The sequence below is a fragment of the Pipistrellus kuhlii genome, unplaced genomic scaffold (assembly GCF_014108245.1).
Source record: "Pipistrellus kuhlii isolate mPipKuh1 unplaced genomic scaffold, mPipKuh1.p scaffold_m20_p_27, whole genome shotgun sequence".
NCBI classification, from domain to species: domain Eukaryota; kingdom Metazoa; phylum Chordata; class Mammalia; order Chiroptera; family Vespertilionidae; genus Pipistrellus; species Pipistrellus kuhlii.
In genome coordinates this window covers 5,895,383-5,911,344 of record NW_023425526.1, presented here as the reverse complement: position 1 = coordinate 5,911,344, position 15,962 = coordinate 5,895,383, and the positions used below count along the sequence as shown (strand labels likewise).

At 44.2% G+C, this 15,962-nt stretch overlaps 1 protein-coding gene across 1 annotated transcript in view; it reads left to right on the top strand.

The window, feature by feature from the left end:
* The first annotated feature begins 4,582 nt into the window (after positions 1-4,582).
* Positions 4,583-15,962, top strand: part of RFX8 (regulatory factor X8) — a 45,731-nt gene continuing 34,351 nt past the window's right edge. Inside the window, 2 exon segments of the mRNA XM_045587236.1 lie at positions 4,583-4,629; positions 10,943-11,014. Of these exon segments, the coding sequence (XP_045443192.1) occupies positions 4,583-4,629; positions 10,943-11,014 (119 nt within the window).

Here is a 15,962-nt window from a genome sequence, read left to right as displayed (position 1 = left end):
AACCCTAAACACTCCACCGAAATTGATCTAATAAATGAATTCAGCAAAGTAGCAAGATTTAAAATTATTATTCCCGGTGTGTTGTTAAATATATGTACTGTCCAAAGCTGCTATTGTCCATCTCACCCTCAAAACTAAAGGGTCCCTCCTCCCCCGACCAACTTGCAAGTTGGCAAGTCACTGGTCCGTCCTCCTGCGTTGTGATTGTTCCTCTCATTCTGGCAAAGCTGCTTCTCCAGGAAGAAGAGTTGCCTTTGTTGGATTTGAGGAACTGAGAGCTGAGTTTGGGAGCCATTGTTTAAGCTTTCCTGTGCTGGGTTTTCTGATAAATTGAGACTTTTGTTTTGTTTTGTTTTGTTTTTCTTCCTTACAGAGGAAATCAAGTGCAGCAGGCTCTCTATGGTGAGCTGTATCTGATGTGGCAAAGGCAACAAAGTCAGGAAGTTCAAGTGATGGGTCCTCGGATGGGTCCAAACAAAAACACCACCTGATCTTATGAAATAGAAATGATTATGCAAGACATGGTTCTTTTAAGAAACACAAATTCCAGTTTCTAACATCTCTTTTTGGAGAAAATTTCTCATTAGTAGAGTGATTAAAAAACATCTTTTTAGCACCTACCAGCATCTGTCTAGCACCATGCTAGTCAGTCCCTGCCTTAAGGAAGGGGCTTATTTAATAAAGAAAGGACAGCCAAGCACACAGACTGTGAGCAATGCTAGGATGGAGTTGAGCCCAAGCATGTATAGAAGAGACTGGGAACCCCCAAAGTAAGGGGTTTGGATTGAAGAAGGGAGTCTGGAAAGGCTTCTGGCATGGAGGAGGTTGATGTGAAGTAGGCTGGACAGGAGTCAGCCAGCAGAAGTCTACAGATTCCAGCAGTCAGAGGAGCTTGTACAAAGGCACTGAGGCATGCAAGCACACAGCTCCTCAGGAAACTGCAAGGTCTGTGCTTCAGGATGTGAGTGATGAGGCCAGAGAAGCAGATGTTCAAATCTTAATGAATATTTGAAACTGTAGGTCTACAGCTGTGAAGAAGAAAAGAAAACCTCTGGTGTGTGGCCATGTCACTGCAGACATTTTTTGGTAAGCTGAGGATCCAGAGTACAACGAAAATGTGACAATAAAATTTAGGCAGGCCACAGATTTAGCTGCAACAAAATAAAAACTGTATGATCTTAAACAAACTGCTTAGTTTATCTAAGGACTCAGTTTCTTTACCTGAAAAACAATAAAAATTTCTACTCCATAGGTGGAGAGGCACAAAAGTGTTTTTGAGTTTTAGGAGCAAATGTGATACAATGGTAAAACCAACTATGTTAAGGAACACTGTATTAGCATTAGTATTATTATTCTTATCAGAATCTTCCTCGTCATTACCACAAGGTTAATGTCCCAGCCCTCCACATAACGGATGGAAAGAAAAATAGAATAAAGAAGATAAAGGGAGGGAAGAGGAGCACTTCCGGATCTGGACACCCTGGGGGCTGCTGACAGGAAATCCTGCCTGAAGGAGGAAGAGGTGCAAATAGGCCTTTGGCTGGCTGCAGAAGGTGTGGAAGGGGAAGTGCTAATTGTGTGGTGGACAGGTAACTAAAAAGGTGAGTCTGGCCCTAGCTGGTTTGCTCAGTGGTTAGAGTGTCAGCCTGAGGACTGAGAGTCTTGGGTTTGATTCCAGTCAAGAGCACATATATATATATAGGTTTCAGGCTCCGTCCCCAGCCCTGGTCAGCCTGTATGGGAGGCAACCAACCAATCAATGTGTGCTTCTCATGTCGATGTTTTTGTCTCTCTCTGTCTCTCCCCCTCTCTTCCACTGTCTCTAAAAAAAAAAAAAAAATCAAAAAAAAAATATCCTCAGGTGAGGATAAACAAAAACAAGAGAAGAAGGACAATGATGATGAGGAGGAGGATGAAGAGAAAGAGGAGAAGGAGAAGAAGGAAAGAAGGAGGAGAAAGAGAAGGAGAAGGAGAAGGAGGAGAAGAAGGAGAAGGAGGAAAAGGAGAAGAAAGAAAGAAAGAAAGAAAGAAAGAAAGAAAGAAAGAAAGAAAGAAAGAGAAAAGAAAAGAAGAAGGAAGGAAGGAAGGAAGGAAGGAAGGAAGGAAGGAAGGAAGGAAGGAAGGAAGGAAGGAAGGAAGGAAGGAACAGTTTGTGGCCCTGGATGGATGGCTCAGTTGGTTGGAGCCTTGTCCTGTACACCAAACATTGATTCTCTCCCCATCTCTCTCTCTCTCTCTCTCTCTCTCTCTCTCTCTCTCTCTCTCTCTCTCTCTCTCCAATGTATATCCTTGGGTGAGGATAAGAGAAAAATTAAGTCTGTGAATTAACATTCTATGACTCTCAGTATATTTCCATAGTAGTTATGATCACACTCATTTTGTTCTTTAAGAAAACTGCCAGAGCAAAGAAATCCTAAATTGATTAGTCTACTCAATTTTCATAGTGCTTTACAATACACAGCAAAACCATGAGTTCAAGAGAAAGATCAGAGATGATGTATGACGTCCTATCAGAATGCTACATGTATACAACATGACTGCATGTGCCTTTCCTATTTTTTTAAAAATTTATTTTTAAATATATGATTATTGATTTTAGAAAGGAAGGGAGAGAGATAGAAACATCAATAATGAGAGAGAAACATTCATCGGCTGCCTCCTGCACGGCCCCACAGGGGACCGAGTGCAACCTAGGCGTGTGCCCTGACCGGGAATCGAACCGCGACCTTCTGGCTCCCAGCTCCACACCCAACCACTGAGCCATGCTAACTGGGCTGCATGCATTTTTAACTTCATGTGATACCACTCCTTGCAGAAAGCCAAGCACTGACAGAAATACTGCCCACCGGAGAAGCCCTAGCTGTGTGCAGCTGTGTGAAGGGGCAAGCTGGAGCTTCACCCCATCTCCAAGGAACAGAAATGCTTCTGGAGCCTCCTGTCCATGGACAGTCACGGATGTTCTCCCCCGGAGAGACGAGTAAGATGTGCGCATGAGGCCACACCTCTCTTCTCCAGGATGTGGCCATTGGCGGTTGGGCCATTAAGAAGGAAGGAAGAGAGACATGGACAAAGGAAGCACAAGACAAGGACACTAAGCTTCCTTTCAGTCAAATCCCTAGGACCATTTTGTTTAACAGCACCTGACAGTCCCAGGACAGCTCATGAGATCTGATTTATTCTAGGGTGTATATCCCATGCCAGTGTTTCCCATGGAACCCAGTATCCTTCAAGCTGTTTATCAGTGATGAGCAATGTTATGCAAAAATAGACAAAAAGGCAAACAAATGGGAGGGGTGAGATTCTGCAGACAATTAAACTTTGCAACACCAACTTACATGGAGTTCAACAGGCTTTTTTACTGCAGGCCCACTCAGATCCTTTAACATGAGGATATACATGTGACTCATCAAGACAAAGATCTAGTATTTGAAAGTTTCCAAATAGAAACCTTTTCTTTTTCAGAACACAAGTTGCAACAATGTTCTGCCGAACACCAAAGCGGAAAATGAATAATGCCATATTAATGAAACACTAGTCCTAATTACACTGTTAGTATCATACTTTGGGTAGTCTATATGTTGAAGAAGGTTTTTGGGCAGAACTGAAACTAGTGTTTGTCTATGTTTGTATACATATCTTTTATGCATCACCCCCAGAATAAAGTTTCAAAAATCACACACACACACACACACACACACACACACACACACACACATGCTTTTTATTATGGACAATTTAAAACACATACAAAGGTGGGGAGTGAAGTAAATGATTCCCTGAGGCAGACACCCAGCTTGGCGATCCTCAGTACCTGCCAACTTTATTTCGTCTATCCTACTCTCTCTTTCCTCTCCCCCTCCCTACCAACTTTGAAGGAGGCCTCAGACATCTTCTCATTTCACCTGTTAATATTTGACTGTGTGTCTCTAAAGTGGATAAGAATTCTCTAAAAACATAGCCATAATATTATCATTACCCCAAAAGTTTTGAAATAACTGAAATTACTTTCACGATTTCTTTTCAAGGAAAATTATAAAAGACAACCCTCAGAAGCATATTGAACACTTACTATGTGCCAGTCACTGGGCCAAGAGCTTACTGACTTTCTGCCTCACAGTCTCACTCAGCAGTAGCTGCTTTAGTGCCCCATTTCACAAGCAAGGAAAGTGCCACTTAGACATCTCTGGCAGAATGGTTAACCCAGGCCCTCTGTGCTCTGCGACTTAACTGGCTGTCTGACTTGGGGACAAGGTCACTTCAAGTCTCTTTAGTCTCCCTTTTCTCCATGTTAATGAGGCAAATAATTCCATTAAACACAAAGCCATGTGTAAGACCCTGAGGGGTACTACTCTCTTCTGCATGGGCTGGGTACCAGGGAGAAACAGTTAAATTTTAGTCTGATCTAGTGGAGTTAGCCCAATGTAATGGTTCAATCAGTCATCTGAGATCATGCCCAGTCTCCCTAGGTAAAGGCATTTATCTCTTTCATTTTCCTCCTGTCTTCCCCAAAGAGAGCCCCAGGCCACATGGGGAGAGGGGTGGCTTGCGGTGTAGAAGGCCCACAGAAGTCATGGGTTAAACCATGAAGAATGCACAGGAGAGCCAGAAACACATGCACAAGGGCAACAGGTATAAACCGGCACTGTTCCAAGCCAACCCCACCTAGACGGATATCTTCTCAGGCCTTGCTTTCTTCCCTGGCCTTGGCAATGTCCTTGTCCTCATCGTGCCATTCCCTCTGGTGGTTTAGTCAGCCTTCTTGGTGGCTCTTTGGGCCCCTGAGGTCTGGCTGTGTCTCCCCCACCCCATGTTCCCTGCCAAGAGGCCCACCTTGTGGCCCAGAGCTATGTGACTGTTCTGACAAGGTCCCTAGCTAAACCTTCAGTCGCAATCTAATGTGTTCTATTTTGCAGAATCTTTTGGGGTATGCCTATTTTCATTCCTCTGTCTTTGCTGTGGGTGACGGCAGGAGGAGGGACAGGTAACATTGCAACGTGTCCTTACTGATGTTTGCCCAACCCTTTGTATGCATATGGCTCATGTAAGTGCTTCCTAAATATTTGTTGAATGAAGGTTCAAATACAGTCCTCTTTCTGCTTAGCCATGGATCACCAGCATACCTCTAAACAGTTACTTCTATGTTGGTGAGGGAGCAACCTGCTTCTTCCAGAATCCTCACTGAGAAGATAAATGACAAGTATTAGAAACACATTTATCCTATATAATAAAAAGTAATATGCAAATTAGTCATTACTCCACTACACTAACAAGCCATGCCCACAAGCCAATCAGAGTGAGTATGCAAATAAACTCAACCAAGATGGCTACAGCCACAGAGAGCAAGAGGGAGGCTTGGGTTTCCCAGGCAATGGCGGAAGCCAAGCTTTCTGCCTGTACTAGCTGGCCTAGGCCTCCACTCTAGGCTATAAAGTTTTATTTATAGAAAGTAAACAAATCCAAACAGAAATGGCGGCAGCCACAGATCAAGCAGAAGGCTTGGCTCCACTTCAGGTTACAAAGTTTCAATTGTAGAAGGTAAATAAATTTCAGATACCAAGGCCTCCATTTGGATTCCTCTACTAGGTTCAAACCACCACAGGCCCCTCTCAGGCCACCTCACGCCCCAAGGGAACCCCCACCCTGATCCGGGACACCCTTCAGGGAAAACCAGCCGGCTCCTACCCATGTACTAGATCTCTATCTTATCTAATAAAAGAGTAATATGCAGACTGATCATCACTCCAGCACACACGATGGCTGCCCCCATGTGGTCAAAGATGACTGCCCCCATGTGGACACAAGATGGCCACCACAAGATGTCCAGCAGGAGAGGGTTGTTGGGAGGGACTAGGCCTGCAAGGGAGGGCAGTTAGGGGTGACTAGACTGGCAGAGGAGGGAAGTTGGGGGCAAACAGGCTGGCAGGGGAGCAGTTGGATATCAATCAGGCTGGCATGGGAATGGTTAAGAGTAATCAGGCTGGCAGGCAGAAGCAGTTAGGGGCAATCAGGAAGGCAGGCAGGCGAGCAGTTTGGTGCCAGCCTGCCCATTTAGATTGGGTCTAAATTGGTAGTCAGACATCCCCAGAGGGGTCCCAGATTGGAGAGGGTGCAGGCTGGGCTGAGGGACACCCCTCCTCCAATCCCCATGCATGAGTTTTGTGTACTGGGCCTCTAGTACACAATACTAAAAATAAAAGGTTATTATGCAAATTGTCATCACACCATGATGCTGTAATGAACAATCAGCAGGGACCTAAGGCCATGCTCCCTGCCCTGGCAAGGCTTGACGGGGGACCTGAGGCTGTGTCCCCACCCCTGCAAGGCTTGACAGGGGACCTGAGGCCACACCTCTGCCCTGGCGCCTGAATGGGGGACCTGAGGCCATGTCACCTGCCCCTGAAAGGCTTGATGGGGGTGGGGCTGGCCAGGTCTGGGTCTCTTCCAATGGGTGTGTGGCCAGCTGGGTTTCAGTTTGGTGTGATTTTAAGGCACGCGTGGGTGGGCAGGGACTTGAATTTGGGTCCCACAGTGCACCCCAGACTTTGACAGGAGGGAGATTTTCATATACATTTTACTAATTTTCTTTCATCCTGACTTTTCTATTATAAAGAAAAGGCAAATAGCAATATTAACATATTTCCTCTAATTAATTCCCTTTTAATGTGTACAAATTTCATGCACCAGGCCACTAGTTTGTTATCAAGAAAAAAAAATCTGCTCAAACTAGCTCCAGTAGAAGGTTTGTTGAACATGGAGGAATCCCACAGAACTCAACTTCTGTAGGTGCACAGTGCTTAGCACGGCCAGGAGTATACTTGAGGTGCAGGGGGCAGGGAGAGTGATGGTGAAAGATTAAAGAAGACAGACAAGAGAATAAAACTGGGGCTAGGTGGGATGCTGCTCTCGGGTGGAGAGACAGTGCCACAGCCTGCAAGCCGTCTTTCTTTTATAGCCAGAATCCACGAGGTAAAGTAAGGGCATGGTCAAGATGTTTACAGTGTTCTTGTGGGTTTCAAATCTACTCAATGTGGCAACACTTTTTAGAAGCTAGTAGAGGAAGGAGCTGAGGCAAGTGGAAGAAGTACAAGCTAGATTGCTTAGCTCACATAGGTGTGGGTGTGAGGCACTGGGAAGAACCAAGGCTATGCACAGTGATGACACATGAAAACTATATTTGAAAAGGACAACCTGGACAGCTGTGTGCCATGAACTGGCTCGTTGGGTCTTTAATATTAGTGGTTTTAACCTAGGTAAAGACATTATTCTTTTCATAAAACATGCTTTACTTTATCTTTGAGCATCTATTGGGATATATCTACTTTTGTACTGCCACAGAGCATATAGACAGATGTTTGTGGCCTCTCTCTGCCAAGGAATTCCAACTACTAATCAGCAGAAAAGGGCCCACACTCATTCTTTAGCTGCTGTCAGAAATTGTTTCAAACACATATTTGGTTTGGGGATGCTTTAGTGAAAATCATCTCATGGTAGGAATGACATCATGAGATAATTTTCTCAGAACAGTGGGGAACATGCATCAGTTTGGGAATGTTTTTACCGAAGAAGAATATGAACCACACCAAAAGTTACTATTTAAAAACTGCTTTTGTCTGGCTGGTATAGCTCAGTGGTTGAGCATTGACCCAGGAATCAAGAAGTCACTGGTTAGATTCCTGGTCAGGGTGCACTCCCAGGTTGCAAGCTTGATCGGGAAGGCGGGGGGGGGGGGGGGGGGGGGGGGGGGGGAATGCAGGAGGCAGCCAATCAATGATGTTTCTCTCTCATCAATGTTACTCTCTATCCCTCTCCTTTCCTCTTTCTATAAAAAAATCAATAAAACATTAAAAAACAAGCACCCTGCTTTTAAAAGATGCCTCCACACTCATAAAAACCTTTAAAATGGTATTTACATAAACACAAAGTGATTGCTTTAGTGTGCCTTTGCCCATTCTCCTGAAACATTATTAAATGAAGCAGGGTGTGACTTATCAATTTACACACTGTCGTTATTTGGACAAGTGCCTTTAGAGGTTATGTGACAGCTTTAATAAAGTGACATTTAATTCCTTCTCTTTCTTTGCAGAAAAGGAGAAATCACATTTCATTTTTTGTTTGGTTTATTTTCTATCACTTCCAGAAAACCCTACTTTTAATGGAACAAGCGTTCAAACTTGCGACTCTACAAGTAACAGTTTACAGGATCCTGAGATGAGAGAAGGCTGTTTCTTCCCATTCCCCACATTTTCAGTCCCTCTGCAGATCATACTGGTTGTTCTTTCATTTGGATTTATATGTTTTTGTGATTTTTTTCTAAGTATAACTTCCATTAAAATCAAGTATAAAAACTGAATTTAAGATCATGTATTTGAGGCATATTCAGTAACAATGCTCACGTGAGTAATTTTTAATGAAATGAAAATTGATTTTGTACTATTTTAATAAATGCTGCTTTAATGTATTTTAAAAATACTCTTTGTTACACCACACATGGCAGCCTTTCGTGTGACCCGTGTGAAAGAGAAAAGGAAGCCTGTGGCGTGGGAAGCAACCTCCACAGGAAGGCCATGTCTTCTGAGGCTCCATACCCTGGATCTCAGACCCAGAAATGGCAGAGATATGCTCTGCAGGGAGCCGGTGTGGTGCTCCCACCCATTTCACCTGGAGCAGGAGCCAGACGCTCGGAGGTGAATCCAGACCCAGGAAAACCTTAACATGTGACAGCCATTTGGAATCTCTCCAATGAGTTTGAAAGTCTCGATAGCTATTGGTTAAGAGCCCAATGATTTCAGGGGCTCTTCCAGATGAAAATTGAACATACACTTCCATTGTAATGTTGTAAATTGTAAATCTGCCCTCTTTAATGCTCTGTCTAGGTGAATGATAACTACATTCTACATTCTCAGCTGAATGCATTACACTCATTAGCTTTATTTGAAAACTATCTGTGTATTGGGGGGTGGGGGATGTCCCTCAGCATGGCCTGTACCCTCTGCAATCTGGGACATCACCCTTACAATTCGGGACCACTGGCTCCTAACTGCTCACCTGCTTGCCTGCCTGCCTGATTGCCCCCTAACCACTCCCCTGCCAGCCCAATCACCCCCAAATGGCCTCCCCTGCCAGCCTGATCTCCCACAACTTCTCTCCCCTGCTGTGACCCACGTCATCTGTGCAAGGCAGCAAAGACACGGGGACCCACCTCCTCCATGCTGTGTGGAGCAGCAGGACCCCCAGGCCTCACCTCCGCTGTGTGCGTGGCCATCTTGTGGTGGCCATCTTGTGATGACATCGCATGCTAGGGCTACCTAGGCTTTTATCAGTATAGATATGTCTATTGTCTGAAGGCACCCGGTGCACACAAGGAAAGTGGATAATGGTAAGGACTGAGTAAAATTAAGCACCCCCAACCAGAAATGGTTTTGTACAGGGATACAGCACATAGGTGCCCTTTCAGAAGGCGAAATATGGGACACTCACATGATGGACTATAATGCAGCTATTAAAATTCCTGTTTTCAGAGAATTCATAATGATGGAGGCAGATGTTTATTGCTCAACATGCAGGGAAGACAGTGGAAAGCAAGAACGCAGACATGCTAGTTGTGTGATGTGAACTACTTCACGTTACCCCAGAGAATACGGGCCTGCACCGAGGCTTTGGTAAAAGACTGGGAGGGACTGCACTGAAGTTTAAATGGTGGTTTCCTTCAAGTGTTATGTTTTCTTCTTTATACTTCTCATCTTTTTTCAAATTTTATTTACACACATTTTCTTTATCACCGGAAAAGAGGAAATATAATTTATACAGCGTGAGAGGAGACAGCAGAAGTTTCATTTCTAAGTTTCTTTTAATCATCCTCGTCCTTTCAGCTCCTGCACTTGCTTTTTTCTGGTCTTGGCCCAGGGGCTGGGCAGGAGAGGAAGTGCCAGGGAGGGTTATCCATTTGGTTTTCTTTTAAATGTTGGAAACAAATATTGGGGGTGGTGGTGGAGGGAATCACAAAATAAGTTGACCAAAATAATATAAAACTAAACAAACTATAAATATCAACTCTTATCAGAGAGTTTGCATAATTCAAATGGGAACCCTAGTGCCTAGAATAACACAGGTAATTCTAGAACCAAGTACCAATGTCAGTTTTTCAGGAATTTTGTTCAGACACAAAAGTCACAATATATCTTTGTGTCTTAAACCTTAAATATTTGGATATGTAAATGTCCAATTGTTGAAATATTTAAATAATTACACATACAGAATAACAGAACTGCATTCATTACTGTTTGAGCTAAATTAGCGGATTTGAATTATACTTAGGAAACTAGGTACCCACGCTCTATTTTTAACACCACAAGAAATCACAGTGTTCCATGGTACATGTTGTTATGATTGTCACTCAGTTATTATTAATTTACAGGTTTTATTTATTAAGAAAAATCAGTAGAGACCAGAAAATCCGTGGGAAGAAATGGAAGCCATGTTAGGAAAGGCGTGGGAGACAGTGGAAGAGTTTGCCAAACAACACTTAGCCGTGGTCCATTTGGAAAAACTGTGTTGAGCTAGGGGCCTGGGGGCGCTGCTGCAGGCTCGGCTCCGCAGAGCAGCCCGGGCCACAGAGGGCAGCTTCCTGGCGGGCCTGCTGAGAGCCCGAGCCACCAAGGGGGCGCCTTGGTGGGCTTCATGTGCTTTCCAGAGGTTAAGGCCTCGCAGCAGCAGGAGGCTTTCCCTGTTGCATCCCTAAGATCAGAGGACCCTAAACTGGAAAAGCAGAGAAGAACATTCACAAGCCCGCTTCACAGCTCATGGGCTTGAAATGGTATGAAATTGTCTACCTAGTAGAGCTTGACAGGCTGAGTGTCCATTAGCTTGCCCTCATACACTGAGTCAATGATAACGCATGTCAGTGGTTTGACCTAATCTTTAAAGACAACCTTTATTTTTTTAGGTACAATTATGATGGAATCTGTATTAAGAAAAGTTCTTTCTTGTATGCTCAGTATGAAAAAAGGTATCACAGGTTGGTTTCTATCCTTTAAGGATTTTGTTCATCAGTCACAGCTTTATTAATATTAGAACCATTCATATTTTTGTTGACTCTAACTGGCTTTTTGGCTTATCTGCCATTCATCCTCTTCCAGGATGAAAAGACACACATCACATCAGCATGCCTTTGACATGGGCAGAGAATCAGTGTCTACTAATATAATGGGCCAGAGAAATTCACTTCCTTAGCTGTTTTTCATCTTACTCCTTATCTCAGTCACTGGATCCTGGCCTCTTGTGCCTCTCTTCTGGGTCTCCTTGTCTCTCTATCAGCCACTCAGTGCAGGCATTTTCCCCATGTCCAATCCATGACAACTAATGGCCTTTCTTCTGATTGGCCACCAGACATATCATCCTGTTATAGCTCACCTATTGCTTGCCTCCATGGATGGCTCCTCTAAATGATTCTCCCCGGTCTCGGCCCTCCCGGCCCTGGGCTTTCTCTCTTACAGTCTGTTGGACACTTCTATTCAGATGGCACACTGGCGCCTCGTCCTCGGTGTGTAACAATCTAAACTTATCAGCTCTGTCCAAATAATCTCTGCCTTTTGCTTCCACATCTCAGTGCCTGGTACCGACAGGTAGATGGTACAGAGTGCTGCCCCCAAACTAGGTCACACAGTGCTGTCAACTCTACCTTTTCAGATCTGACATTTTGGTTACCGATATTTCCTTTAAATTCCTGTCACCTTACATGGATATTACTGTATTTCCATGGATCCCCTGTGGCCTTCCTCTCCTCAGCCTCACCTCTCTCTAAACATAACCAAAATGCACAGGTGCTGGCCGCACTGATCTCCTGCTGTAAAGACCACAGCCCTCTATGCACATACCTGGTGCTAGCGCTGTTTCTTCCTGCTATGCTCCCAGCATGCTGCTGCCTATTTCTATCAATAGAAGCCATCAGTTTCAGCCCTAAAATCTCTCTCTGACTAGACCAAATGTGGTGCTGTCTGCTTCCATCATCCTATCCTTCCATGATGTCCTTCCTTCTTCCCTCTGTCTAACTTAGGGGTGTCGAACTCAATCAGAGAAGGGGCCAAAATCTAAAATCCAGCCTAAATCTCGGGCCGAATGGTTTACTGAACAGTCATAAACTGTCATTGTGATGGAAACGCAGCAGAGCAGTGATGACAGCGCGGTGCGGGCCACATTGCAAGGCCTGGCGGGACGGATTTGGCCCGCGGGCCTTGTGTTTGACACATGTGGTCTAACTGGACCTTCCTGAATCCTGTTCCTTCCCTCAGACATACCCCAGGGACTCCCTGCTCAGGGAACCACCCCAGTAATACCAGCTCCAGGAAAGGTGCCCTCCTTCACCCTTTCACATGTCCACTGGTGACTGTAAGCACAGTCTCTTAATTCAGAAACCACCTCCTGAACCTGCATTTGCCAAAAATAGACCACATGTGACCCAGCAGCCAGGGACATGCTTAGCGTTACTTGCAGACCAGCATAATTATTAACCCTGCCAGACCCGAGGCCCCAAGCCTAACTGTCCCCTGTACTCGGGCTCCTGAGTACTAAAGAGAAAAAATCAACATGATATAGAAAATGTTAGTTACATGCAAACAAATGGTTAGAATAAGATGGAATTTGGAGACATTGTAGAAAATAGGTCTAAGCAAAGTACCGAAAATTAGGTGCAGCGGTATAGCGGCAGATTCGGAAATTACCGAAAAATTGGTACAGCAGTCTGGTAGGGTTAAGAGTGCCCCTTCACTCTCAAAATGGCTCTAGTTTGGATAATAAATTATAACAAACTACATGTCACCTTTTGTAGAAGGTGCCTATATGTGCACAGCTGCTGAGGTGGAGCCACCAACGTAGATAAGACATGGGCCCTTTTCTCTGGTCGCTTAATAGCAGAGATGGACACACATTGAACCTGATACTAAAGGGCAACATGATGGATATAGAAGTATACAAAAGACCCCATGGAACTCACAGAGCAGCCGTCCTGGGCAGAGGGTCATGAAGGTGCTACGTGAGTCATGCTTTGAGCTAAGCCATAAAGGGCAGTTTAGAATGTTGACAAGTGGGAGGGTGGACGGGAGAGAGGGCAAGAATGCAGAGGATGTCCAGGCAGAGGGAGGAGTGTGAGCAGGATGAAGGACTGAGGAGGCAGAGGTGTGGAGTATCTTTCCTTTTGAGGTGTGTCTCTTGAAGACAACATATATATGGGTCTTATTTTCTTATCCATTCAGCTACCCTATGTCTTTTATTTGGAACATTTGAACCATTTAAATTTAATTTAAAAAAATCCTCAACTGAGGATATTTTTCCATTGATTTTTAGAGAGAGTGAAAGAGATAGAGAAAGACAGAGAGAAACATCGATGTGAGAGAAACACATCAATTGGTTGCCTCCTGCATGAGCCCTGACCAAGGCTGGGTCTGGGGAGGAGCCTGCAACTGAGGTATATGCCCTTGACCACAATTAAACCTCAGGACCCATCAGTCTGCAGGCCAACGCTCCATCCACTGAGCCACTTATTTGTGTTAGAAAGCAGGAGCAAGGAAAAGTGCGTCTATACCATTTTGTTCCCTGTACCTAATTCAAACTACCTCAGAAACTTTTGAAATCAGATCATACATTTATTATAAATCAGTGTTACCAGGGAGTGAAATGCTTTATTATATGATGGTGTCTAATAAATTGAAATATGATGAATTAAACTATGATGGTCGTGACTTTTGTTTGTGACATGATGACATAGACCCACTTCTTTCTGCTCCTCTCTGCTATGCACAACTGTAAACTCTGAAAATAATACAAAAGACAACCAATGGAAAACTCTGAAAAGTTGTACAAGGAAACGGAGCTGTTGGGCTCAGGATGGCACAACCAACACTAGCACCCTGCAGCCACCCACCCGCCCAGACCCAGTGTCTCCCCTCATTCTTCCTTCAGCATGCTCAGCGAGGGAACTCCGTGGGGACTTGGTCAAAAATAAACAGCAGAACTCTTCTTCCTTGCTGGGTCTGAGAGACTCCTTTTCCCCAGAGATCCTGAGTGTCAGCTATCAGTCAAGTGAGACCCAGCTACAGTGAGTAACCTGGTTCAAGGAACTTCGTTGTGTCCCCTACCCAGCTAAAGGCAGCAGAGGGCACCAGCAGAGGGGCATCCGCAGAGGGGCACCCGCAGAGGGACCCTCCCTGACAGAGTGGACAGTCCTCTAGTCCCCGAGGCAGCATCAGGAAAGAGCCCCAGATAAACCAGGCAGACCCAAATAATAGCTGCAGACCCACGACTAACATTTCCCAACGAGATGTGTAAGGGCGCACGGTTGGATCATAAGGGGAGAAAACATAGAGCCTGGAAGAATCCGTGTGCAGGTTCCCCATGCCCTCCCCTTTCTCGAGGGCCACCGGCACCACCAGACCTGGCAGCAGCAGGAGTGTGAGGTCTCTGCCCACGGAAGCCCCATTAGAGACGCCACTTTCAAAGTTTTTATTGGGAGCTGGTCACATAAGCTCTAGCATGCGCCAAAACTGTAGATTTCCCCCAAGAAAGCAGGCTGTTCAGCACCAGCCACAACACTGTTGGCACAAACACTCTAGGAGCAGTGACCCTCTCTTACTAGAGAATATTGTGGGAACTGAGTTCTCAGAGGCCAGACAAGGCCAGTCTGCAAGACGGCTCACAGCCGTCTCAGCACTGCTCCGTCATCTCTTCTCTGCATAATTGCACAAACCTGGGAATACACTAAGAAAACATTGAATTGCACTCTTTAAATGGGTGAATTGTGTGGTATGTGAATTGTCTCCCAATTATGTTAAAAAAAAAAAATCTCAACAACGTGTTGTCTTTTGTTTTTTTTTAGACATAGGTAAGCTTATTATAAAAGTTAAGTGAGCCGAAACCGGTTTGGCTCAGTGGTAGAGCATCGGTCTGCGGACTGAAAGGTCCCGGGCTCGATCCCGGTCAAGGGCATGTATCTTGGTTGCGGGCACATCCCCGGTAGGGGGTGTGCAAGAGGCAGCTGGTCCATGTTTCTCTCTCATCAATGTTTCTAGCTCTCTATCTCTCTCCTTTCCTCTCTGTAAAAAATCAATAAAAATATATTTTAAAAAAATTTAGGTGAAAGGCAAGGCCTTAAATAGCTCAAACAATCTTGACAAAGAGGAATTAAGTGGGAAGAAACTCTATCTGACAGGAAGTCTCACTGTGTAGCTGCAGTAATTGAGGCAGTGTGGTTTTGTGGAGGATAGACACATACATTGATGAAGCTGAGTAGAGAATCTAGGAATATACTCACTCTTCTTTCTCAAGATTGCTTTGGATATTTGGGGTCTTTTTGGTTCCATATAAATTATTGGATTATTTGTGCTAGTTTGGGAAATATGCCATTGGTATTTTGACAGGAATTGTGTTGAATCTATAGATTGCTTTGTGTAGTATGGACATCTTAACAATATTAATTCATTCTATCCATGAGCATGATATATGGTTCTACTTATTTGTATCTTCTTGTTTCTTTCTTTCTTTTTTTCTTTTGCATCTTATAATTTTCTGAGCACAGGTCTTTTTCATCCTTGGTTAAACTTATTCTTAAATGTTTTAATGCAATAGTAAAGATTATTTTTTAGTTTCCCTTTCTGATGGTTCATTATTGTTGCATAAAAATGCAAATTATTTTGGGATATTTATTTTGTATCCTGCTACTTTTTTGAAATTATTTATTGGTTCTAGTTATTTTTTGGTGGAATCCATAGGGTTCTCTATATAAAGTAGTATCATGCCATCTGCAAAATAATGATAATTTTACTTCCTCCTTTTCAACATGGATGCCTTTTATTTCTTCTTCTTGTTTGATCACTGTGGCTAGGATTTCCAGTGCTGTGTTGAATGAGAGTGGTGAAAGTGGACATCCCTATCTTGATCCTGATCTTAAGGGAAATGTTTTTACTTTTTCCCCA